The 26,588-nt window shown below is 42.0% G+C and overlaps 2 protein-coding genes and 1 non-coding gene across 9 annotated transcripts in view; 2 read left to right on the plus strand and 1 right to left on the minus strand.

Annotated features, from left to right (window-relative positions):
- The first annotated feature begins 670 nt into the window (after positions 1-670).
- Positions 671-23,345, plus strand: MALSU1 (mitochondrial assembly of ribosomal large subunit 1). The gene is made up of 4 exons (XM_004007791.5): positions 671-948; positions 2,144-2,322; positions 20,607-20,688; positions 23,133-23,345. The coding sequence occupies exons 1-4, from the start codon at positions 693-695 to the stop codon at positions 23,318-23,320; spliced, it is 705 nt and encodes a 234-aa protein (XP_004007840.3). The 5' UTR covers positions 671-692; the 3' UTR covers positions 23,321-23,345.
- Positions 21,872-21,976, plus strand: LOC114114677 (U6 spliceosomal RNA). Its single transcript, XR_003589294.2, has one exon. It is a non-coding gene; the product is annotated as a U6 spliceosomal RNA (small nuclear RNA).
- Positions 23,346-23,858: 513 nt separating the features above from the next.
- Positions 23,859-26,588, minus strand: part of IGF2BP3 (insulin like growth factor 2 mRNA binding protein 3) — a 151,635-nt gene continuing 148,905 nt past the window's right edge. For 3 of the 7 annotated variants that reach the window (XM_060414968.1, XM_060414972.1, XM_060414971.1), the window contains one exon: positions 23,859-26,540. In XM_060414968.1, coding sequence (XP_060270951.1) covers positions 26,319-26,540 — 222 coding nt within the window. In that variant the 3' untranslated portion in view covers positions 23,859-26,318. The remainder of the gene's footprint in view (positions 26,541-26,588) is intronic. The other 4 variants (XM_012176514.5, XM_004007792.6, XM_060414970.1 and 1 more) reach the window with 2 other exon arrangements.

The following is a 26,588-nucleotide window of genomic DNA, read 5'->3' on the forward strand; positions in this document are numbered from 1 at the left end:
CGCTAGCCAAGTGGGAAAAAAATTCATAACCAACTAGGGAAAACTTGCCTAGTTTAAATTTATTTTATGTCTTTTTTTTTACTTGAAATGTTAGAAGTTTGATTCACTAGAGACTCAATTAGTAAAATATTAATTTAGAAAGATATAATGATTTTCATATTGTCCGTTATTATGGATGTTTAAGTGCCAATGTCAAAAGCAAATCCAGGTGTTTGGTGGAAGACTGCTATTGAACATACAGTTACTATGGCTTAGTTAGTAATTAGAATAACCACCTCTGGTGAGAAAAATCACTCAAAATATTATCAAAGAAAAACTTACTCTGATGGATATGCATTACTTCAGATATTTATCAATGTGTTATACCTAAACGTAAAATTAGTCCTCAAGCTTGCAATCTTATTTGTTTAGAAACAGAATCATTACAGTAAAAATGTAGTGTAAATTACGAAGTCACGTCAAAAAATAATTAATATTTTCCTAATACCTAAATTCTTCCGGGTCACTGTCGGGTTACCATCCTCCTCCCCTGCCTGGTTTTCATATTCCGCCCACGGCCCACCTTCTGGCCACGCCCACGCTCCTGACGTCAATTTTCCGTGCCCAGCCGCATTGACCTAGCCAATCGAAAGCCGCACACCTGCACGAGCCCCATTAAGCCCCGCCCCGTGAGTCGACGCAAGGCTGTTACGATGGGGCCCGGCAGTTTTGTAGCGCTACGGCTCGGGGCGCAGCTGTGCTGCAGGGCCGTGTTCCCCCGCGCGTGGCCCGCGGCTAGTGCCACGCCCCGTCTTCGGCTGCTGGCCGTGGGAAGGCCTATGGCGAGGGCAGCACTCGGTAGGGCCTGCCTGGCCCTGGACCGAGCGCGCGGCCTGCACGGCGGGCCAGGCCTGGAGGAGCAGGCGGAGGGGACAGCCGACGAGGGATTCCCGGAGTCTGGCACCGCAGGTACGGGAGTGGGGAGGCGGGACCTTCGTGGATGCTGAGTTCTCCTCTCTGCATTTTTCTTGGGATCACAAAACTTCTACAAAGCAGAACCAGAAGGGCCTGCAAAGGTTGTTGGCACCAGCTTTGCATTTCAGTGAGACTAAAAGATGGACTGAATCAGTCTCCGAAACCCCAGGCGTCCGTCTGAATGAATAGCCACGCCGGACTCTTGGCATCACACCCTCAGCGTCCTCACCTCCCTTCACTCTCTTCCTAGGGTCCCGAGAAATGGACTTGTCAACAGTGTTGGGGCATGAGAGTTCTGAGGAGGAGCTGGGGGCTAAAGGGTGCAGTAAGAAGCGCTAATAGGAGATATGGCCAATTTAAGGGCCTCCTGTTTGTGTACGTTTTTAGACGCTTGAGAGATGGTAAACAGATCACACCTGTGAAAGATGAGAGGGAGAGGTTAACATCTAGGGCCTTGGGAGTCAACTTTAAAGCTTAAGACAACTGTAAGTCCAGAGGCTATAATACATCACGGTGACAATCCAAGTATCTAAATCTCCAGAGGTGGGGGTCGGGGGGGAGGTGATTTTCACAGATAACAGTTGTTACATAACCCAAATGACATTGTAAGAAAAACTTGAGAGTTCAGAATGAGAACTGCTGTTAAACTTCTAGCCCTCGAATTGGTAGGTCTGGGGCCACACATACTTGGCTAGGTCTGAGTTTCTCAGATGAAGGTTGTGGGCCAGATACTACCTAAGAGCTTCCAGTTCCCAGTGCTAGTTCTGTGACCCTTTCTGGCTGGAGTTCAGTTTAATATGTCCCAGGGTATCACCACCTCCCCACATTGTGCTTCTGTTCTCCTCTCTTTGTGTAGCGGTTCTCTGCTCGAGCAGTGTTACTTGTTTCCTCAAGTACTGAAACAGAAGCGATTATTGCTAGTGTAAGGTACTAGCATTTGCTAATAGGAAAGGATGTGGTGGCTCTCTGTGACCTGAGCACCTTCCCAGAAAAGTTGAGCAGTGCTATATAAAGCCAGAGCCCAGGTTCAACTTCCAGGAGGCCTGGGCCCAGTTGTTTTGCAAAGCATTTCAGACCTGAACACCTTCCCAGAGGAGCAGTTTTGCTGTCAGCTGCCTGCATTTCTGAGTGCACAGCATGTCTGTCTTCTCTTGGCCACCTGACACAACCAAATCTTTGTGCGTTTCAGATCACGCTGGTCCCAAGTTTGACATCGATATGCTGGTTTCACTTTTGAGGCAAGAAAATGCAAGAGACATTTGTGTCATCAGAGTTCCTCCAGAAATGAAATATACAGATTACTTTGTGATTGGTAGTGGCACTTCCACTCGACACTTGCATGCCATGGCCTACTACATTGTGAAAATGGTAGGATGCTTTCTTTTTCTTTGAAATCTTTAACTTAATAGTGTTAATGCATCAGACTGAAGAGGAGCACTTGAAAACTAAACCCGTCCCAGAGATTTTATGAGAAACCCAGAACTGGCACAAGTGTTTTATGTTCTTTGATGGTGAAAGTTATAAGGACCAATATCTAGCCTTAGTGGGTCAGGCTATTTTCATATTCTTGTCTCTGTGACAAGGAAAAAAAGTACTAACCTGAGGCAGACTAGAATACAGAATTACTGAGGGATTTCTAGAGCAAAACTGTCCAGTTACCCACTAGCCCTGTGTGACTGTAACGATAAATTAAAACTAAAAATTCAGGTCTTCAGCTGTACTAGCCACACTTTAGGTGGCCATATGTGGCTTATTTGTATTGAACAGTGCAAATATAAAACATTTCCGCAGCTGCAGAAAGTTCTGTTGGATAGTGCTGGCCTAGAGTTTAATTCAAATGAAAAGATTTAGTCCTTGTCTTCTGAAATCACAAGTCTAGTTGAGGAAGGAAAAGGTAGTTCATTTTCCAGCTAGACTGAATAGGAATCAGAATGAGGAAGAAAATATACTTGGAAGCTGATTCAGGGAAACATACTTATTTCACCCTGTTGAAAATTAGGCATTGAGGGGACAGTTAAGACCAAAAGAGTAGCTGGGATTGCCTTAGAGAAGAGTGGTAAAATAAGGAGACTGAGAACAAAACCCTGGTGCAGCAGGGCAGAACAAAGGAAGATTCTTAAAAAGGAGGGTAGTTGGAGAGACAAAGAGAACTAGGAGGTCATGGAGGAAAAAGGACCTTAGGGTCTCTGTCAGATATAACAGTAGAATAGAGTAAGTGAGACTTAGAAATGACCGCTGAACTTGGAGATGTAAAAAGAATGAGAGATTTTTCAGAGAAAGTTTCTGTGGAAGAGCAAGGGAGGGGAATAGAAATGACTTTTACAAAAATTTTAGGTGAAAAGGGAGAAAAGGGCAAAGTCAAGAAAGTGTTGTTTTTGTTTGTGGTAAAATGTATATCGCATGAAGCTTATTTTAGTCATTTTTAGGTGTGCAGTTAAGTGGCACTAGTTACATTCACATTGTTGTAGGGCGGTTACTACTATCCATCTCCAGAACATTTTTCATCTTGCAGAAAACTCTGTACACCTTAAACCAGAGCTCCCCATTCTTCCTTCCCCTAGCCCCTGGCAGCACCATTCTGCTTTCCGTCTCTGAACTTGACTACACTAATAAGTACCTCCTAGAGTGGAATCATACTCTATTTGCTATTTTGGCTTATTTCACTTAGCATAATATTTTTCAAGGTTTTTCTGTGTTGTCACATGTGTTAGAATTTTCTTCTTTTTAAGGCTAAATATTTATTTTAACGTATGTCTATAACTTAATTGTATCTTATCCACCCACATGGTGGGCATATGGGTTGCTTCTGTCTTCTGACTATTGTGAATAATGCTGCTATAAAGATGAGTGGAGAACTGTCTGTTCATGTTCCTGCTTTTATTTCAGAAGTGAAATTGCCAGATCATGGTGATGATATGTTGAATTTTTTGAGGAAGTGTCATATTCTTTAACATAGTAGCTATACCCCAGCAGTGCACAGGTGTTCAGATTTCTCACCACTTATTTTCCAGTTTGTTGATAAATGAGTCTGAAAGTGTGAAATTCTTAGTTGCTCAGTCATGTCCAGCTCTTTTTGACCCCATGGATTATAGCCCGCCAGGCTCCTCTTTCCATGGGATTCTCCAGGTAAGAATCCTGGAATGGGTTGCCATTACTTTCTCCAAGGGATCTTCCCTACCCAGGGATAGAACCTGGGTCTCCTGCATTGCAGGCAGATTCTTTACTGTCTGAGACAGTCTAAGGATCATGAAGTAGTACTCCTGATTTTGATTTGCATTTCCCTGATAATTAGTGAGGCTGAGAATCTTTTCACATGGTTATGAGCCCATTTGCAGTGCTTGAATGCAGTCCTTTGTCCATGTTTTAATTGAATTTTTTTTTTTTAAATTGTGAAGTTGCGGGAGTTCTCTGAATATTCTGGATATAAACCCTATGTCATGTATGTATTTTCTCCTGTTCTATAGGTTGCCTTGTTACTCTGATAGTGTCTTTTGATGCACAAAAGTTCTGTATTTTTTTGTTCTTGCCTTTGGTCTCATATCCAAGAAATCATTGCTAAATCCAGTGTTGTGAGGCTTTTTCCACCATGTTTTCTTTGTTTTGGCTGTGTTGCATTGCAGATGAGATCTTAGTTCCCTGACCAGGGATCGAACTCACACTGCCTGCAGTGGAAGCTTTCAGTCTTAACCACTGAACTGCCAGGGAAGTCCCTCCACTGTTTTCCTCTAAGGGTTGAATAGTTTTAGGTTTCATGTTGAAATCTTTGGTACATTTTGAATTAGTTTTAGCAGACGGTGTTAAGATCTTGCATGTAGGTATCTAGTTTTCCCAACACTGTTTGTTGAAAGGACTGTCTTTCCCTATTGAGTGGACTTGGCACCCTTGTTGAAAAAACATTGGAACATATGGGCTCTTTATTGACTTGGTCTGTAAGTCTGTCTTGATGACTGTTTTGATTAATGTAGCTGTATGATAAGGTTTTAAATTAGGAAGCTTGAGATCTCCAGCTGTGCTCTTTCCTTTTAAAATTGTTTGTGGCTCTTTGGGGGTCCCTTTAGATTACATACACATTTTAGGATAGATTTTTCTGTTTCTATTTAAAAAGTTGGGGGATTTACAGGGATTGGTTGTATTGAATCTGTAGATGGTCTGCACAGTATTGTGCTCCAATTCATGGGTACAGGGCGGCTGTTTGTTGGTGTCGTCTTTGCAGCGTTGTGTAGTTTTCAGTGTGCAAGTCTTGCTCCTTTGGTCATGTTTATTTCTAAGTATTTTATCCTTTTTTATTCTATTGCAAACGGGATTGTTTTCTTCATTTCCCTTTCAGGTGGCTTTTTAAGTATACAGAAGCACAACTGATTTGGGGATGTTGATCTCATATCCTGCAACTTTGCTGAATCCATTTTTTCTAACAGGTTTTTTGGGTACAGTCTTTATGGTTTTCTTTATGGTATAAGATCATGTCATCTGCAAACTGAGATAGTTTTATCTCTTCCTCTCCAGTTTGGTTACTTTTTTCTTTTCTTTTCCTTTGGTCAAATGGCCATGGCTAGAACTTTCAATACTGTGTCGAATAGGAAGTGGCAGACGTGGGCATTCTTGTCTTGTTCCTGATCTGAGAGGTAAAACTTCCAGTTTTTTGTCACTGAGTTGGATGATGGCTAATAGCTGTGAGCTTTTCATATATGGCCTTTATTATCTTGAGGAGATTTTTTTTTTTTTTAATCTTTGTTGAGTTTTTCTCATGAAAGGGTATTGAGTTTTGTTAAACGGTTTTTCTGCATGTATTTGAGATGATTATATGGTTTTTGTTCTTCGTTTTGTTAATATGGCTTATTACATTGGTTGATTTTCACATGGAAACGTCCTCACTTTCCAGAAATAAATCCCATGTGGTCTTGGTGTATTATTCTTTTAATGTGGTGTTGAATTTGGTTTGCTAGTATATTGATCTGCAGTTTTTTTCTCCTACCAGGCAAGCCCCACATATACATATATCCACTCTTTTCTAGGTCATTAGGGAGTATTGTGTCGAGTCCCTGTGCTATAAGTAGGTTGCTGTTAGTTGTTTTATAGTACTGTCTATATGTCAGTCCCAGTTAGTTGCCCAATTTTTTCCTTTCCCCTTCCCCTTAACAGTAATTTCATTTTTTCCTTAATTGGGGTACAATTGCTTTACAATGTTGTGTTGCTTTCTGCTGTACAACTAAGTGAATCACTTCTAAGAATACAGTATATCACCTCCCTCCTGAACCTCCATCCCACCCCTCTAGGTCACCACAGCCCTGAGATGAGCTCCCTGCCCAGGTGGGAGCCTTCCTACAGGTTCCCCCTGGCTGTCTGTTTTACCCACGGTGGTGTATACATGTCAACCCCAATCTCCCAATTCATCCCGTCCCCCTCCCCTCCCCCCCGCACCGCCGTCCACCTTGCGTCTACACATCTGTTCTCTACACCTCCAGTTCCCGCCCGGCAAATAGGTTCACCTACATTCCACATATGTGCCTTAATATCCAATACTTATTTTTCTCTTTCTGACTTACTTCACTCTGTATCATAGACTCTAGGTCCATCTACATCACTAATAATGACCCAGTTTCGCTCCTTTTTATGACTGAGTAATATTCTGTTGTATGTATGTACTACATCTTAGTCCATTCCCCTGTCGCTGGACATCTAGGTTGCTTCTATGTCCTGGCTATTGTAAACAGTGCTGCAGTGAACGTTGGGGTACATGTGTATTTTTGAATTATGGTTTTACCAGGTTATGTGTACAGTAATGGAATTGTTGGGTCATACGGTAGTTCCAACCAGTCCATTCTGAAGGAGATCAGCCCTGGGTGTTCATTGGAAGAAAGGATGCTAAAGCTGAAATTCTAGTACTTTGGCCACCTTATGCCAAAGTGAGGGGTTGGGGGCAGGAGGAGAAAGGGACGACAGAGGATGAGATGGCTGGATGGCATCACCAACTCGATGGACGTGAGTTTGAGTGAACTCCGGGAGTGGGTGATGGACAGGGCGGCCTGGCGTGCTGCGGTTCATGGGGTCGCAAAGAGTCGGACACGACTGAGCAACTGAGCTGAACTGAATGGCTGTTCTGTAGTTTCAGTTTTTCAAGGAATTTCCATACTGTTCTCCAGAGTAGCTGTGTCAACTTAAATTCCCATTAACAGTGCAAGAAGGTCCCCTTTGCTCCACACACTCTTAGACATTTAATGCTTGTAGATTTTTTGATGATGGCCATTCTGAAGTGTGAGATGATGCCTCATTGTAGTTTGACTTGCATTTCTCTAATAATTAGTGAAGTTGAGCATCTCTTCATGTGTGTGTTGGCCATGTGTATTTTTTTCTTTTTCCGTATTGAACTGCATGAGCTGCTTGTGTACTTGAGAGATTAATCGTTTGTCACTTGTGTCCTTTGCAAATATTTTCTCCCATTCTGAAGGTTCTCTTTCTGTCTTGTTTATGGTTTCGTTTGCTGTGCAAAAGCTTTTAAGTTTAATTAGATCCCATGTGTCTTCTATTTTTCATTTTCATTAATCTAGGCGGTGAATCAAAAAAGATCTTGGCTATGATTTATGTAAAGTAGTGCTCTGCATAGGTTTTCTTTTTTTTCAGTTGGAGTATAATTGCTTTATTGGGTTGTGTTAGTTTCTGCCATCCAAAAAAGAGACTGAGCTCTGCGTGTAACCGTATCTCCTTCCTCTTGAGCCTCCATCCCACCCTTCTAGGTCACCACACAGCATGGAGCTAAGTTCCCTGTGCTACACAGCAGCTTCCCAGCAGCTGTCAGTTTTACACGGGGTAATGTATACATTTCAGTGCTAGCCTCAGTTCATCCCACTGTGATGAATAGTGTCCCCGTCCCCCACTGTGTCCACAAGTCTTTTCTCTATCCATGTCTGTATTCCTGCCCTGCAAATAGGTTCATCAGTACCATATTTCTGGATTCTAATTAGGTGTTAATACATGATATTTATTTTTTCTCTTTCTGACTTGTTCACTCTGAGTGAGAGGCTCTAGATACATCTGCCTCAGTTCAACTGACTCAGTTCCTTCCTTTTTATGGCTCAGTAATATTCCACTGTATGTATGTACCATGTCTTCCTATTCCATTCATCTGTTGTTGGACATCTAGGTTGCTTCCATGACTATTGTAAATAGTACAACATTGAACATTGGGGTGCGTGCGTGGTTTTTTTTTTAAATTATGGTTTTCTCAGGTTATATGCCCAGTAAGAGATTCCTAGGGCAAATAGTTGTTCTGTTTTTAGATTTTTTCGTCATTAATGATCTTCTGTTTATTTTTTAGTGGGCATATAATTTCTTTAAAATGATGTGTTGACTACTTCTGTCCAACAGTGAATCACCTATATATACATATATCCCTTCCGTTTAGGCCTCCCTCCCACCCCAGCCCCTTCCATCCTACCCCTCTCCGTCCCTCTGGGTGATCGCAAAGCAGTGAACTGAACTCGCTGTGGTGTAGAGCAGCTACCCGCTAGCCGGCTGTTTTGCACCTGGCAGTGTGTTTACGCAGCTCTGCCCTCCCAGTTGGTCTGATTCTCCCTGTCCCATGTGTCCGTATGCCCGTTCTCTACTTCTGCTGCTCTGTTCACGGCCTGCATGTAAGTTCGGCTGTATCATTCTTCTAGATTCCATGTATGTGTGTTAATATATGAGACTCGTTTTTCTCTGAGTTCACTCTGTATGAAAGGATGTTGCTGAACCAGGAAAGACGCTGGGTTTCTTGGCCTCCGGAGGAGAAGAATTCTATCTGGGGCGAGTGATGAGGCTTGATCACTCAGAGCTTTTCTGTAATAAAGTTTTATTAAAGTATAAAAGAGATAGAGAAAGCTTCTGACATAGACATTAGAAGGGGGCAGAAAGAGTGCCCACCTGCTAGTCTTTAGCCGGATGTTATACAGCTACTAGCAAGCTGTTAATTATAGAAAGGAGATGTCTCAAAACTCAGAGTGGCACCAGGCTCCTCACCCACAACATGCATTTTGAAATAACATTGGCACCAGATGAGTCATCCCGGGCCATAAAATGATTGACATGAATCTTGAAGAAAGACAGGTTTCTAAGTAAATATTTAATTTTATTAACATAGATTAGGAGAACAGTGTATGAGTAAAACATACAGGTTTTTCAGGTCCATTCTGAGTCTTAGGTGGAACTGACTTGAAGACAGTCTGGGGTAAATATGTAGTTCATTAACATAGCTAAGACAAACATTTCCATAAGAAAAATGCATTGGTTAGCTCATGGTTTGAGAAAAGTTAAGTTCAGGTGGAACCAGGTGTTGTCATGGCAACACATACTTTTAAAAGAAAACTCTTTAAATTTGTATAGAGAAGGGGAGAAAACATAACACGAGTAGTTTGCTTCCTTCTGCTGCTTAACAGAGAGAAAAAGTGTCTGACACTTGCAGCCTGTTTCCTCCGTCTGGAGACCCCTGGCCTTCCTGCCTGTTACCCTCTAAGAGTCAAGGACCATCCACAGCACTACAGATGACCCAGGTTCTTTCCATTTTATGGCTGAATAATATTCCATTGTATGTATGTACTACATCTTCTTAATCCATTCATCTGTTGCCGGACATCTAGGTTACTCCATATCCTGGCTTTTGTAAAAAGTGCTGCAGTGAACATGGGCACCACGTGTCTTTTTTAAAAACAATTATATTTATTTATTTAGTTTTGGCTATACTGGGTCTCTTTTGCTGCCTGAGCTTTTCTCTAGTTGTGGTAAGCGGGGGCTACTCTCTGGTTGGGGTGCGTGGGCTTCTCGGTGCATTGGCTCCAGGGCCTGTGGGCTTCGAGCCTCAGTGGTTGCAGCGTGTGGGCCCAGCACTTGTGGTCCCTGGGCCCCAGAGCACGGGCTCAATTGTTGCGGTGCACGGGCTTAGTCACGATGAAGTACCTGAGATCCTCCCAGGCCAGGGCTGGAACCCATGTCTCCTGCAACGTCAGGCAGATTCTTCACCACTGAGCCACCAGGCAAGCCTCATGTGTCTTCTTCAGTTAAAGTTTTCTGTGGGTGTATAGGCTGAGCAATATTCCCTTGTGTATCTATACATACCACATCTTCATCCATTCATCTGTGGATGGGCATTTAGGTTACTTCCATGTCCTGGATATTGTAAATAATGTGTTGAATATTGGGGTGCATATATCTTTTTGACTTAGTGGTTTTCTCAGATTATATACCTGGGAGTGGGATTGCTTGGGGATATGGTAGTTGTGTTTTTAAGATTTTTTTTTTTAACCACATTAATTATCTTTTATTTTTAAAATTTATTTTCTAATTGGAGTGCGATTGTTTTACAATGTTGTTAGTGTCTGCTGTCCAACAAAGCGAATCACCTACATGTGTACATATATACCCTCCCTGTGGGGCTCCCTCCCACTGCCATGCCCTCCGTCCCATCACCCCTTTACGCCATCACAAAGCCCTGAGCTGAGCTGCCTGGGCTGTAGAGCAGCTTCCACTACTTGCCTGTCTTACTCATGACACTGTGTATATTTCATTGCTTGTCTCTAAATTCATCCTGCCCTGCCTGCACTTCCCGCATGTCCATATGTCTGGTGAATACTTCTGGGACTCTTTTCCTGCCCTGCACGTATGTTCATCTGTACCATTTTTCTAGGTTCCATGTATGTATTAATATACAATATTTGATTTTCTAACTTACCTCACTCTGTATGACAGATTCTAGTTCCATCCACATCATTACAAATGACCCAATTTCATTCTTCTTTATCTCTGAGTATTATTCCATTGTGTGTGTGTGTGTGTGTGTACACCATATCTGCTTATCCATTCATCTGTGAATGGACATTTAGTTTGCTTCCATGTCCTGGCTATGGTGAATACTGATGCAGTGAAGATTGTGACGTGTGTGTCTTTTTGAATTATGGTTTTCTCTGGGTATATACCCAGTAGTGGGGTCACTGGATTACGTGATAGTTCCATTTTTAGTTTTGTTTCATGAATAAAATTTACTTTTAATTGGATTTAAATTGGTTTACATTGTTATGTAGTTTCTTTTGTACAGCAGTGTGAATAAGTTATAAGTATACATATATCCCTTCCCTCCCACCCTCCACCGTGCCCGTCTGGGTCATCACCGAGCATCGAGCTGGGTCTCCTGTGCTACACCGCAGCTTCCCACCACTGCTGTATTCTATACATGGTGATGCTTACGTGGCAACGCTACTCTACCAGTTTGTTTCACACGCCCCTCCCTTGGGTTCACATGCCCATTCTCTACTGCTGCGTCTCTATTTCTGCCCTGCAGGTAGGCTCATCTGTACCATTGTTCTGCATGCCACGTCTGTATGTTAATATATGGTACTTGTTTTTCTGACTCTGTATGACAGAGTGAAGATCCACCCACATCACTGCAAATGACCCAGTATTGTTCCTTTTTATGGCAGAATAATACTCCATTGGGTACATATGTATATATACATACATACATACACACACCCCCCACATCGTTTTTGGGGACAATTATCTATTTTTAAATGAAAGATGAATATTCTTAATGAAGGTACAATTCACAAAGAATAGACATCATAAACCATTAGACACCTAATAACAAAGAAGCAAAAATACATAAAGCAAAAATCAGAAGAAAATAGGGAAAAGAAAAAAAATATAGTCATAGTGAGACGTATTAACATTTTTCTGAGAATATTTTATCAAGTGCAGAAAAAATAATAAAGGCATTTTGAATGATGTCATTAATAATTTAAAATATAATAGATTTCTATTTATATTAATCTTATATCCTACACAAATATATTTAAAATTTTATATCTCATATGTCCATAGGACATTTAGAAAAACTGGAAAAAAGATAAGCAGTACTAAATTTCAAAGAGTAGAATTTTTTTTTCTTCTCATTCAGTTATGCATACATTATTTTTAAAATTATTTTCCATTTTAGGTTATTATAAGATATTGATTATAGTTCTATGTGCTGTATAGTGAATCTTTGGTACTTTTTGGATATCTTTTTTTTTAAAATTAGAAATCTAGCATTCTGTTTATACTAAATCAAACAAGTGGAATCAAAATGTAGATATTAATTTGATAAATTTTTTAGTTAGGCAAAACCTGTAAGTTTTCTAAAATATATATAATTTATACATATTATCTATATATATGTATACGAGGGCTTTTCTTCTATGCTTGATAAAGCCTTGAGAAAAAACATCCAAAAAAAGAGATGGAGAAAGTGGAAAACAAACTAAATGAAATGGGAGCACTGAAAGTGAAATTTGAAAAATGAAATAAATTGGATAAGATCCTCATATAGTCCAGTTGTTTTTAAACATGGCTGTTCATTAGAAACATACCTGGAACTCTGACCAAAATACAGCAATACCTGGGTATTTGTATTTTTCAAAAAATTCCAAGATAATTTTGATCTGCATTTGGATTTTAAAAAGTGCTTATAAGGTTTTCTATTAAGTGGTGGTTTTGGTGATATAGAATTCTCTTATTTTTCTGTTGACCAATCATGATACACTTAAGTGAGTAATAGTTACATAGTCACAATATTGAAAGATGTTTATCAGTTTTCACAACCAATAGCCAGATAAAAAATAAAAGATAATTGCAATTGCAAACCATAACAGGAGCATGGTTAGCCTAACAATATAAAATAATTACATACAATGGGGGTGTCAAGCGGAGTGATGTGGTAAGTGGAAGTGCATACGTGCACGTGTTTCCATCTGCTCAGTCTGTGTCTTTTGGTGCATTTGATCCATTTACATTTAAGGTAATTATCGATGTGTATGATCCTATTACTGTTTTCTTAATTGTTCTGGGTTTATTTTCTGTAGGTACATCTTTTCCTTGTTTTCTGCCTAGAGAAGTATCCTTAGCATTTGTTGTAAAGCTGGTGTGGTGTTGCTGAATTCTCTTAACTTTTGCTTGTCTGGAGAGCTTCGGATTTCTCCATCAAATCTGAATGAATGTCTTGCTGGATAGAGTATTCTTGGTTGTAGATTCTTCCCTTTCCTCACTTCCAATATATCCTCCCATTCCCTTCTGGCTGGTAGAGTTTTGATTGAGAAATCAGCTGATACACTGATGGGAGTTCCGTTGTATGTTGTCGTCTTTCCCTCATTGCTGTTAATATTTTATCTCTGTCTTTCATTTTTGTCAGTTTAACTACCGTGTGTCTCAGTGTGTTCCTCCTTGGGTTTATCCTGCCTGGGACTGTCTCTGCTTCCTGGCCTTGGTTCACTATCTCCTTTCCCATGTCAGGGAAATTTTCAGCTATTATGTCTTCAAATATTTTCTCAGGTCCGCTCTGTCTCTTCCTTCTGGGACCCCTGTAATGCTAATGTTGGTGCATTTAGTGTTGTCCCGGAGGTCTCTTAGGTTGTCTTCATTTCTTTTCGTTCTTTTTTCTATATTCTGTTCTGTGGTGGTGATTTCTGCATTCTGTCCTCCAGGTCATTTATCCGTTCTTCTGCCTCAGTTATTCTGCTAGTGATTCCTTCTGGTGTTTGCTTCCTTCTGTTTGTTTGTGCTTCAGTTCTTGTAGGCCTTGGTAAACATTTCTCACATCTTCTCAATCTTTGCCTCCATTCTTTTTCTGATATTCTGAATCATCTTTGCTGTCATTATTCTGAACTCTTTTTCTGTAAGGTTGCCTACCTTTACTTAATTTAGTTGGTTTTGTGTGTGTGTGTGCGGGGGGGGGGGGGGTTTGTCTTGTCCCCTTATCTGGGACGTAACTTTCTGCTTTTTCATCATGATTAACTTTCTGTAATGTGGTTTTTGTTTTAGTTGCTGTAGAACTGCGATTCTTCTTGTTTCTTCTGTCTGCCCTCTGATGGAGGGGGCCAGGCTTGTGTAAGCTTCCTGATGGGAGGGACTGTGGTGGGGAAAAACTGGGTCTTGCTCTGGTGGGCAGGGCTTTGCTCAGATCCAACTGTGTGCTGGTGGATGGGGTTGCACTCTCTCCCTGATACCTTTTTGGCCTGAGGCGACCCAGCCCTGAGGTCTGTGGACTTTCTGGTAGGGTTAATGGTGACCCCCAAGAGGGTTTATTTACTCCAAGGGGGTAAGCTGCTGCCAGTGCCCACGTCCCTGTGATGAACCCCTGCCAGCCCACACCCTGCAGGAGGCCCTCCAACACTCGGAGGGAGATTTGGCTCAGTCTGCTGTGGGGTCACTGCTCCTCTCCTCTGCGTCTTGGTGCACACAAGGTTTTCTTTGTGCCTTCTGAGACTGGGGTCTACCCACCCCTAGTCCTGCGGAAGTCTTGTAATTGAATCCCTTCGGCTTTCCGGTGAAATTACCTGGGGATTGCCAGGCTCTCTGTCGGATCCCCAGGCTGGGAAGCCTGGCGTGTGGTTTAGAGTCCTCGCAACAGTGGGAGAACTTCTTTGGTGGTGTTGTTTTCTGGTTTGTGGGTTACTCATCTGGCAGGTATGGGATTTGGTTTTACCGTGTTTGTGCCTCCCTGCCGTCTTGCTGTGGCTTCTTCGTCTTTGGACGTGGGGTATCTGTTTCTAGTAGGTTCCAGCGTCCTCCTGTCGACGGTTGCTCAGCGGCTCGTGGTGAGTTTGGCGCTCTCACAGGAGATGGGTGCACGTCCCTCTACTCCACCGTCTTGAATCCGAGGCCTGCCACACCTTAGGCCATTCATCTGTTTATGGGCCTATAGGCTGCTTCCATGTCCTGGGTTTTGTAAATAGTCCTGCATTGAGGTCAGTGTGTCTTGTTGAATTATGGTCTTCTTAGGTTATATGCCTAGTAGTGGGATTGCTGGGTCATGACAATTCTGTTTTTATGGTTTTCTATATTTTAATTAATTTTTAATTGGAGTAAACTTGGTTTTGAGTGTTATTTTCTGCTGTGAAACAATGTGAATGAGTTATAAACACACCCCCCCCCCCCCCCCCCCGAGCCCCCTGCGCACAGCCCTCTTCCCGCCCTGCCACTCTGGGCACCACTGAGCGTGGAGCTGGCTCCGTGCTGTGCTGCTGCTTCCCTCTGTGAGTTTCGCACGTGGTAGTTTATCCGGCAGCTGCTCTACCAGCTTGTCCCGCCTTCCCCTTCCTCGTGTCTACCTACTTGTTCTCTGCTTCCGCATCTCTGTTTTTCCCCTGCAAATAGGTTCATCTGTTCCAGTTTTCTAGATTCCATATATTTGTGTTAATCTGTTACTTGATTTTCCTTGCTGACTGACTTCACTCTGAGGGTCTAGCCCATCCACATCACTGCCAATAGCACAGCTCTGTTCCTTTTATTGGCTGAGTAATGTTCCATTGTGTGCGTCCCACATCATTGTCCATTCACCTCTAGGTTGCTTCCATTCCCTGACTTTGGTAATTAGTTCTGCAGTGAGTGTTGGGGTGCCTGTGCCTGCTGAATGATGGTTTTCTCAGGGTATATACCGGTAGTGGATTGCTGTGATATGGTAGTTCAATTTTTAATCTTTTTTCAAGATTAGCGATCTTCTCTTTCTTTAATCTATATGTTAACTGGAGTATAATTGCTTTACAATATTGTGTTAGTTTCTGCTGTTCAAAATAAAAGGAATCAGCTATTTGTACACATACATTCCTTTTTGAGCCTCCCTGTACCCCAGCCCACGTCATCCCGCTATTGTCATCACAGAGCACCAAGCTGAGCTCCCTGTGGTACACAGCAGCAGCCCACCAGCTACCTGCTACTGTTTACACACGGCAGTGCATACATGGCAGAGCTCCTCTCCAGGGCATACCCTCCTTCCCTTCCCTTATGACCATGTGTCTGTTCTCCACTTCTGTCTGTTCCTGCTTTGCAGATCGTTTCATCTGTACCATTTTTCTCGATTCCATATATTTGTGATAATAAATCATATTCATTTTTCTCTGAGTTTTCTCTGTATGACAGAGTCAGGGACCATCCACAGCTCTACAAATGACCCCAGTTTCGTTCCTTTTTATGGCTGAATAATGTTCCATTGTATGTATGTACCACATCTTCTTAATTCACTCGTCTGTGGATGGACATCTAGGTTTCCTCCATGTCCTGGATATTGTAAATAGTGCTTCATTGAACATTGGGGTGTTTATGTCCTTCTGAATTATTGTTTTCTCAGATTTTATGCCCAGAAATGTGACTGCTGGGGCTTATGGTAATTCTTCTTAATTTCTTTTTAAGATTACTGATCTTCTTTTAGTTTTTTAATTTGAATTTTTAACTAGACTCTGATTTAGAATGTTTTGTTAGCTTATATTGTCCAACAGAGTGATCAGCTATATTTATACATAATCCCCTCCATTTGTGACTGCCTCCCACCCCAGCCTTCTTTATCCCACCCTTCTAGGAAAGCACCAAGCTAAGGTCTCTAGCTCTACAGCAACTTCCCACTTACTAGGTATTTTTCAGTGGCAGTGTATATATGCAGGGCTACTTTCTCAGTTGTTCTTACCCTCCCCTTCATGCATGTCCACGTGTCTGTTCTCTACTTTTGCAACTCTTTTCATGACCTGCATGTATGTTTATATGTCTGTTTTTTCTAGATGCCATATATGTGTTAATATACACGGTTTGATTTTCTGACTTATTACTTCACTCTGTACAACAGACTCTAGTTCCATCCATGTCTACGAATGAGCCAACTCCCTTCCTTTTTATGGCCGAGTGGAATTCCATGTGTGTACGCACCGCACCTTCTCAGCCATTCGTCTGTGGAGGCCATTCACGTTGCTTCCATGTCTTGGCTGTTGTGAATAGTGCCGCAGTGAACACTGTGCTGCGGGTTTTTCCAGTTATGGTTTTCTCTGGGTATGCACACAGGGCAGTTGCTGATTCACGCGGAAGTCCTGTTTTTAGTTTTTTCGGTTTTTTAATTCATATTTAATTGGCGTGTAATTGGTTCAGTGTTGCGGTAGTCCCTGCTCTACAGCAGTGTGAAGGAAGTACACATCGGTCCCCTCCTCTGGAGCCTCCCTTCCAGCCCACCAGATCACACGCACCCGCGCCTGCGCAGAGCATGGCGCGGGGCTCCCTGTGCTGGGGAGCAGCTCCCGGGAGCTGTGCATTTACTTACGGCAGTGTAGACGTGGCAGTGCCACGCCGCCGGTTCAGCCCAGCCTGCCCTCCCGCAGGTCCACATGTTCGTCCCCTGCTTCTGCATCCGTTCCTGCCCCGCAGATAGGTTCATCTGTACCAGTTTCCAGATTCCATGTATACGTCTTAATATGATATTTGATTTTGTCTTTTTTACTTCACTCTGTAAGACTCTAGGCCCATCCTATCACTGCAGATAGCACAATTTCATTGCTTTTATTGCTAAAAATACTGTGTCATTTCCAAATATTCCAAATTTTCAACATCTTATCCGTTCATCTGTGGATGGACATTTAGGTGCATTCCATGCCTTGGCTTTGCAAACAGTGCTGCAGGGTGCATGTCTTTTTGAATTATCATTTTCTCAGGGTATATCCCTAATAATGGGATTTCTGAGTCATATGCTATTTCTATTTTCTTTTTCATGATAAATGATCTTTTAAAATTTATTTTTAATTGGAGTATATATGCTTTACAATATTGTAAAGCTGTCCCAGAAGGAGAATCCTCTGTATGTGTAGATATGTCCCCCTTTTTTGAGCCTCCCCCCATCGCACCCACCCAGTCCCACCTCTGCAGGTCATCACAGCACCTCCCTGGGCTCACTGTGCGGTACAGCAGCTTCCCAGCGGCTGTCGCTTACACACGGGAGTGTGTGTGAAGACTACTCTCCCAGTTTGTCCCCCGGCTCCCCCTCCCCTGTGCCCGCAAGTCCATTCTCTGCTTCCGTGCCTCTGCTTTTACCTTATAAATAGGTTCTCCTGTACCACTGTTCTAGATTCCATGTATATGTGCTAATGTGATACTCAGTTTTCTCTTTCCTGCTTACATCACTCTGATGTTCCAGTTCCATCCATGTAACTACAAGTGACTCAGTTGTGTCCATTTTATTAGTAATTTCCTTTGTATATATGGACCACACTGTCTTATCCATTCATGTCCATGTCCTGGACATTTTAGTAGTGCAGCAGTGAGCATCGGCGTTGCTTGTGTCTTTGAATTATGGTTTCTCAGATTACATTCCCAGTAGTGGGATTGCTGGATTGTGTGGTAGGACCATGTTTTTTTTGGTTACTGATCCTTTTATAGTTACATTAAAAAAAATTGAACTATAATTGCTTTTCAATATTGTGTTTCTGTTGTCCAACAAAGTGAACCAGCCATCTATATACATAGATCCTCTCCCTTTGTGCCTCTCTGCGACCACCCCGTCTATCCCACCCTGCTAGTCATCACAGAGCACCAGGCGAGCTGCACGGCAGCTTCCCACGGGCTCAGTGGCTGACTGCTGGTTCACTGCAGTGGCAGTGTGTGTCTGTGTCTACACTGCGCTCCCAGCGCATCTCAGCCTCCTCTCCCTGTGCCCACATGTCCCTTCTGTGCTTCTGTGACCGTCACAGCCTGCACAGAGGGTCTTCTCTACCATTTTTCTAGATTCTATGCATGTGTGTTAATATGCCATATTTGGTTCTTTCTGACATACGTCACCTGTGTGACAGGTTCTCAGTACACCCACATCACTGCAAATGACCCAGTTTAGTTCCTCACTGAATGATACTCCATTCTGTGTATGGAGCACATCTTATTATCCATTCATCTGTGGATGAAAATCTAGTTGATCCCATGTCCTGACTGTTATAAATAGTGCTGCAGTGGACAGTGGGGTACGTGTGTTTTTGAACTGTGGTTTTCTCTAGGTGATGTGAGATCCATCCTGTATTGTGATTGCTGGGTCATATGATAGTTCTTCTTTCTTTCCCCGTAGATTATGGTGATCAGAGGATATTTGGTTTACATTGGTGTTAGTTTCTGCTATACAGCACTGTGAATGAGTTCTAAGTATACATATACCCTCGCCAGCCTCCCTCCCATGCACACCTTTCCCTATCCTACCTCTCTGGGCCACTGTGGAACATGAGCTAAGCTGTCTGTACTGCAGCTGCTTACACAGGGCAGTGCATATATTAGCAACTCTGCTCTCTCAGTTCGTCCCACCCCTCTCTTCGCCTGTGTCCACTTGTGGTTCTCTACTTCTGCTTACATTTTTGTCCCGTCAGTTCATCTGTACCATTTTTCCAGATTCCATATTTTCTCTTAGTTGGTCTTCCCTGGTGGCTCATTTGGTAGGGTCTGCCTGCAGTGAAGGAGACCTGGATTCAGTCCCCAGGTCAGGAAGATCGCCTGGAGAAGGAAATGACAACCCACTCCAGTACTCTTGCCTGGAGAATTCCATGGACAGAGGAGCCTGGTGGGCTACAGTCCATGGGGTCACAAAGAGTCGGATACGACTGAGTGACTAACACTTTCATTAGAAACGGCCCAATTTTGTTCCTTTTCATGGCTGAGTTATGTTATTCACCCCACCCTCCCCTCTCCGTGTCCACGTGTCTTTTCTCCACATCTGCTTCTCTGTTCCTGTCCTGCAAATAAGTTAATCTGTACCATTTTTCTAGATTTCATGTATGTTATATATTTTCCGATCATTGCTGTGTGACACTCTAGTCTGCACATTTACTAAAATGACCCAAGTCCGTTCTTTTTTATGCTTCAGTGATATTCCATTGTATACACGTACCACATCTTCTTTACCCACAGGTTGCTTCTCTCTCCTGGCTGTTTATTGTAATTAGTGCTGCCATGAACATTTCGGTGGGTTTTTCTTGTTGATTACCCTGAGAAAACTGTATTTTTAATTTTTTTCAAGATTACTGATCTGTTTTAAAATTCATTTTTATTTGGGGTATAACTGCCTTACAGTGCTGTATGTATACATACAGCCCCTGCCTTTGTGCCTCCCTCCTACCACCACTTCCCTACCCCACCCCTCTAGGTCATCAGAAAACACCGAACTGCTCCCCGCACCGTGCGGCAGCTTCCTGGCCACTGTTTCACACAGGGCAGTGCTGCTCTCCCAGCTTGTTTTAGCCTTCTGTTTCCCTGCACCCACCTATTTGCTCTTCTACATCGGTACCTTTTTTCTACATAATATAGAATACAAAATATTAACGTTAATATGTGACGTTTTTCTCTTCCTGTTTTCACTATTAACAGACTCTGGGTTCATCCACATCACTACCAATGACCCAGTTTCATTCCTTCTTATGGCCGGGTAATATTCCATTGTATATATGTACTACATCTCATCCATTTTTCTGTGAGTGGACATATAGGTTGCTTTCATCTCCTGGATATTGTAAATAGTGCTGTATTAAATATGGGGTGCATTTGAATAGCGTGAGCCTTGAAACAGGAAGAAGCATGTGCCTCCCAAGGGTGAAGGGAAGCTGTGATGGACAGAAGGAAGGTGGTGGGGACTGGATATTGAATTTAGGCTTGTCCACCTCAGAAGCACTTTGATTGCCTATCACAATGGTTTGGGCTTCAGCAGAGAGCTGGAGGATGTGGATAGGATTTAAGGGGAGAGTTGTTTTTAAGGGGTTTGGCATAGCTCTGAGGAATGAATAAGCATGTTCCCAAATAAGTCCAAGACTCCTCAGTAAGAACAGAGTTCCCTCAACCTCCTCCCCTTTAACATGTGACTTGGCTTTTTTCAGTACAAACACCTGAAACATGAAAGTGAGCCTCATGTTAAGATCGAAGGGAAGGACACTGATGACTGGCTCTGTGTGGACTTTGGTAAGTTACTCTAGCACACTCTACAGATCAATTGACAATGCATTCATCTCAAACTATGTTCAGCTGTAAAAGGATCACGGTCTGGGTGTTTTTCCACAAAAAGTTTTTGATAGTTGTTTTAAGTTTTCTTTGGTTTTAAGACATTTGGGCTTTTTCACATCTGAAATCCTCATCTCACCTGCTGCTGCTGCTAAGTCGCTTCAGTCGTGTCCAACTCTGTGTGACCCCCGTAGACAGCAGCCCACCAGGCTCCGCCATCCCTGGGATTCTCCAGGCAAGAACACTGGAGTGGGTTGCCATTTTCTTCTCCAGTGCATGAAAGTGAAAAGTGAAAGTGAAGTCGTTCAGTCGTGCCTGACTCTTAGTGACCCCATGGACTGCAGCCTACCAGGCTCCTCCGTCCATGGATTTTCCAGGCAAGAGTACTGGAGTGGGGTGCCATTGCCTTCTCCCTAGTGTGTATTAAGTAGCCACACAGGTCAGAAAGCTGATGGAGAACAGGATGAATAACATGGGAGAGATCCCCAACTTCTACCCAAGGAGCAGTAGAAGGCTCCTTGGTGTACATAGAACCTTGGCCTTAAGTAACTCCTGTAGGGCATTCTAGGCACAGGGAACGATAAGAAAAGCAGACTGGTATTCTGAGAAGACCTAACAGACTTGAAAATTAATATATACATAGTTTTAAAGTAATTCCCCAGAATGTACTTAATACAAAGGTAAAAGCAGTACCTGTAGAACTGTGCAGGCTCTGAAACCTTCTTGTGAGCTAAAGGAGTTATTCAGGGGTTGATAAAATATACTTGTTCCTCAGCAAGAGCAGTAGCAACATCAAGCAGCATTTTGTGACCAGATGACACCTGCACCCGTGGTTGAGAGAGATGAACCCTGTGACGAGTGTGTGCAGGAAGCAGGCCCACAGTCACACTGGAAGAAACACTCTGCCAAGGCTGTGTCCATCAGGGTTTCTCAGCCACACCACTGTTAGCATTTTGGGCAGGGAGGAATACTCTGTGCGTCGTAGGATGTTGAGCAGCATCCTTTCTCCTCTCTGCACCCTGTAAAGGTGAAAATTAAAAATGTCCTGATGGACGCTCATTATTAGAGAAATGCAAATCAAAAACTACAATGAGATATCACCTCACACAGGTCAGAATGGCCCTCATCAAAAAGTCTACAAACAGTGCTCGCTTCGGCAGCACATATACTAAAATTGGAACGATACAGAGAATTAGCATGGCCCCTGCGCAAAGATGACACACAAATTCGTGAAGCATTCCATATTTGTAAAAAAAAAAAAAAAGAAGAAAAAGTCTACAAACAATAAATGCTGGAGAGGGTGTGGAGAAAAGGGAATGCTCTTGCATTATTGGTGGGAATGTAAATTGGTACAACCAGTATGGAAGACGGTATGGAGATTCCTTAAAAAACTAGGAATCAAACCACCACATGACCCAGCAATCCCACTCCTAGGCATATACCCTAAGGAAGCCAAAATTAAAAAGACACGTGTATCCCATTATTCACTACAGTACTATTTATGATAGCTGTAACATGAAACAGCCTAGATGTCCATCAACAGATGATAGCATAAAGAAGTTGCGATACACATACACAGTGGAGGATTTTATTACTCAGCCATAAAAAAGAATGCCTTTGAGTCAGTTCTAATGAGGTGGATGAACCTAGAGTCGGAATGAGAAAGATAAATACCGTATTCTAACGCATATATATGGGATCTAGAAAAATGGTACTGAAGAATTTATTTACAGGGCAGCAGTGGAGAAACAGAGAATAGACTTGTGGTCGGGGGAGAGGAGAGGAGAGGGTGAGAGGTATGGAAAGAGTAACATGGAAACATATCACCATATGTAAAGTAAGAAAGCCAACGAAAATTTGCTGTATTTCTCAGGAAACTCAAACGGGCTCTGTTTCAACCTAGAAGGGTGGCATGCAGAGGGGGATGGGAGGGAAGTTCAAAAGGAAGGGGGATATATGTATACCTATGGCTGAGTTATGTTGAGGTTTGACAGAAAACAAAATTCTGTAAAGCAATTATCCTTCAATTTAAAAAAAAGGTGAAATTAAAAAAAAAAAGTCCCTGATTGAGAACCACTGTTGTAAGCAAACTGTCTCTTCGTTCCAGGAGACAGTATTTCTAAGATAGAACTCTGCCAGCGCTTTGCTCACAGGCTGTGCAGAATTACAGTACTTTTGGACTGTCTACCAAGTGGTATTACATGTGGTGCACTGAGCAAAGCACAGCATCACTTCAGTCTTTTTGCTAGATGGTGTCCACAATTTACATTCCTAGTAAGTTCTCAGGTAATGCTGATCTGGGGTTCACACTTTGAGAACCACTGCTCTGTCACAGGTTTGTGAGATCAGAAGGGTAAAGTAAATGAACTGCTTCTTCACTTGCGATTCTTATCTGTCCGTGGTAGGCAGCATGGTGGTCCATTTGATGCTTCCAGAAACCCGAGGAGCCTATGAATTAGAAAAACTATGGACCCTGCGTTCTTATGATGACCAGTTAGCTCAAATAGCACCTGAGACCTTACCTGAAGACTTCATTCTTGGAATAGAAGATGGCCCTTCGTCTCTGACTCCTGTGGAGTTCAAATATGAATAAAATGAACTGCTTTAGTCATTTCAAATTTGGATTGAGTCACTTCTTTTAACCTAATTAGTTGTTACGAAAACAGGTATTCTCTTTGGGTTCTAATCCTGACACATGGAATTGTAGGTAAGTGAGCTAATTTGAATATAATGATTCATGGCATGAAAATTAGCTCACTTACCTACAATTCCAATTAAATATATTGTCTTTATTCCTGAGACTCCAGCAGATTGCCTAGAAGTTGCATTGGCTCCTGTGTTTAACTTGAACTAGTTCAGAGTGTAATCTTAAGTTTAAATCTTATTCTATAGAATAGTATAGCCAAAGCAGAAAACAAAACCACCCCACAGGTCCTGTAACTTACCTTTCCACTCTCAGTTCACATGTAACAGTATTATCATCAAGGTTCACAGTAAGGCCAGTAGTAGATACTGGTGCCTACCTCGAGATTGACATGGATTTTTAGTAATACGAAGTTTACATTTTGATGAAATTCAGGACATTCACAGTAATCTGAAATGCCAAAAATAAAACGTACTACACACCAGGCTGCACCTAATAATGAAGTACTTTATTCTGCATCAAAGTATCTGGATAATGGAGCTGCATTGGGGGCACATTACAGATGAGGAATGATCCATATGTGGCGAGTACAACTCAATTACAGAATTCCCTCCTAGTATTACCAGATACTCCATTACCAATGCTTCATTGAAAGGAAAACATGATTTGCCACACTAGAAGGCTAGAAGAGAAATATGACAGAATTTAAACAGGCAGATATAAATGTAGCACCTATCTGTATTTTTAAAAAAAGCTTGAAAAATCAAATACTGAGGAAGAGCTCTGGCCTTAAGCCCATTTTACCCAAAATCCAACCAGAAAGCCAGTCCATTACTTCTTTTAAGCAATTCATTGTATAGAAAAAACAAACGCTTGATGAATTCCGTGACAAAAAGGGCACTTTTTGGCTAAAACTACAAAATAAACTGGTTTTCTGAAAACATTTAGAAAAACATTTCAAGTCATTTTCAAAATGTTTAATTGATACAGTGATCTTCAGAAAAACTTACCTAGTCCGTGTAGAAATTCATCTTGAAATACAAATGAAGCAAAATGATACTTTAAGGGTTATATCTGCCCTTCAGATCAGTATTATATGATGACTGTGATTATTTAATGAACAAAAGCAACACAATTCTGAGAGCAGCGTGGCCTCGGAGACCACTCACACCCATGTAATTGTACATACCAGGCTTTGCCATCAAGTTAAGGAATGGGTGAATGCGTTCAGTAGCAAAGGTCAAATGTATTATCACAGTCATTGAAATTATATTTCCAAAGTTCTTCTTTTTCTATCTTTTGACTTATTTTCAGATAACTGGTTGCAGAGAATACAGAAATCCTCCTGCACTGTATATAATATTGTAGGTGGCCTTTCCTTTATCTTGATTTATCATTGCTTAAAATCTTCAAAACAGCTTACTTTGAGGCTCATGACAGTGCCTGGCACATGGAGATGTAGCCTTTTTATTGCCTTTAAACACTGTCACACCATCTGACTGCCCCACTGATCTTCACAAAGCAACTCTTTTGGGGTCTGCTCCAAGCATAGACCAACTGGTCCGAAGTGTATTGGCAAACTAAGCATCCTGTAAGGCAAGCTAAAGCTTTCTTCCTGCCAGTCAACTGATTAAGTTCATGGGGGCTGCATGTCTCCATAGATACACTTACTTTAGGTAGTGATAGTCAAAAGCACAAAGCATTTATGCATTCAATCACATAGCCAAACAGAAAAACAAGTCTCCTGAAGCCATTTAAAACTAGTCGTTCCAAAACCTCCTGCAACCACTTTGCTCTGTTAGTACCATCAAAAACTTCCCTACCACAAACAAAAGGTATTCGCTGCTCTCCAAATATAGGCACTGCTCCGTATCACTGAACATTTATTGGATTTTCCAACTAATAACTGTCAGAAGCCTCAAAAAACGTGAAATTTTTCCAGCTTTACTGTCGCCAGCCAGAAGTAAAATTTTTCAGTTATTTGCCTGTTAGCTAATTAAATTTATTTTTTAAAAAACAGTTGGACTTATCTTTATAAAGTATATAAAATTTTCAGAAAAAAAAAACAAAACAATTTTGCTTTCATTGCATTACTGAGTACCTGAGGTAGTTGAGTAAAAATGCACGTTTAATACCCCTGCCAACACCATTCAGCACTTCCCTTAGGTTATTTATGTTAGTGTTAAACTGAGAACAGTTTTTCTATGCTAATAGGTTAACATTTAAGTACTTGTAATAACTCTGTTCTGATCCAATTTTAACAATTGGACTTAGGAGCAATCTAGTTTTATTTGAGTTTCATGAATGCACCATTTAAACCAATTTCTGGCATCATGGAGAAATGAATATTTTAAAAAATTAGATATTTGTTATACTGAGAAATGCAACAAAAGGGAAGTGCAGAGTTCGTCTCTTTCCCTCCCTCCCCCCTCATTTTTTTCTTTTTTCTTTTTTTTTTTTTAAAGCTGGGTGTCATACATTTCAGAGAGCATAAAGTATACATTCTCACAGAGACAGGAGTTCGAAAGTTGCCTGGTCCTCAGAAACAACTGGCTAGGTAAAAACTTGTGCATGTGATGCTGGGTAAGGGGTCAGCGCCCGGCTGTCGGTTAAGCAGTCTGTCTTTGGTTTGGCGTCTGCCTCTGTGGTGGGCTATTTCCTGAGCCTTCACTTCCGCCTTGACTGAGATGGTCCACTTTGCAGAGCTTTCTGCTGTTGATGCTGCTTTACCTGAGTCAGAATTTCCTGAATTTTTCTCTGGGCAACCTGCAAAAGGAGAGGGCCTTGAAACTTCTACCTGATCAAATATTGCAGGAAGTTATTTTACCTCTTCCATTTTAAAAATTAACTTCAAATTAAAATTTGAAGATTAAAGATACATACTAATTAGTTTGCTAGCAGAATCCCTAAAATCACCTGCTGAAAGGGGGATTTAATGTATTAAGCATCAAACACAGCCTTGAATATTTATATGGCATGGAGACACCCATGGGAGAATGGCTTCCATTTGCGAAGGCAGCTGCAGAGCTGCCCTGACACACTGGAGCCCACTTGCCTGGCAAGCATAGAAGTGACCAGTTATTTTGACGACCACTTGGTCATTCTCATCAGGAGTCTGGTCACGGGGAACAACAACTTCTGCACTTGACAAATTCTGGAGCTCATTCACCTGAAGGAGATAAGCAGAAATCATGTTAAGTGGAACTGTTGGGGTTTT

The sequence above is a fragment of the Ovis aries genome, chromosome 4, assembly GCF_016772045.2.
Source record: "Ovis aries strain OAR_USU_Benz2616 breed Rambouillet chromosome 4, ARS-UI_Ramb_v3.0, whole genome shotgun sequence".
Classification (NCBI taxonomy): domain Eukaryota; kingdom Metazoa; phylum Chordata; class Mammalia; order Artiodactyla; family Bovidae; genus Ovis; species Ovis aries.

Bases quoted from the DNA above. Each gene is read 5' to 3' on its own strand.
- MALSU1 (XM_004007791.5), top strand. From the start codon at position 693: ATGGGGCCCGGCAGTTTTGTAGCGCTACGGCTCGGGGCGCAGCTGTGC. The intron at 2,323-20,606 runs GTAGGATGCTTT...GGCTTTTTTCAG, and splicing joins CCTACTACATTGTGAAAATG to TACAAACACCTGAAACATGA. The intron at 20,689-23,132 runs GTAAGTTACTCT...TGTCCGTGGTAG, and splicing joins CTGGCTCTGTGTGGACTTTG to GCAGCATGGTGGTCCATTTG.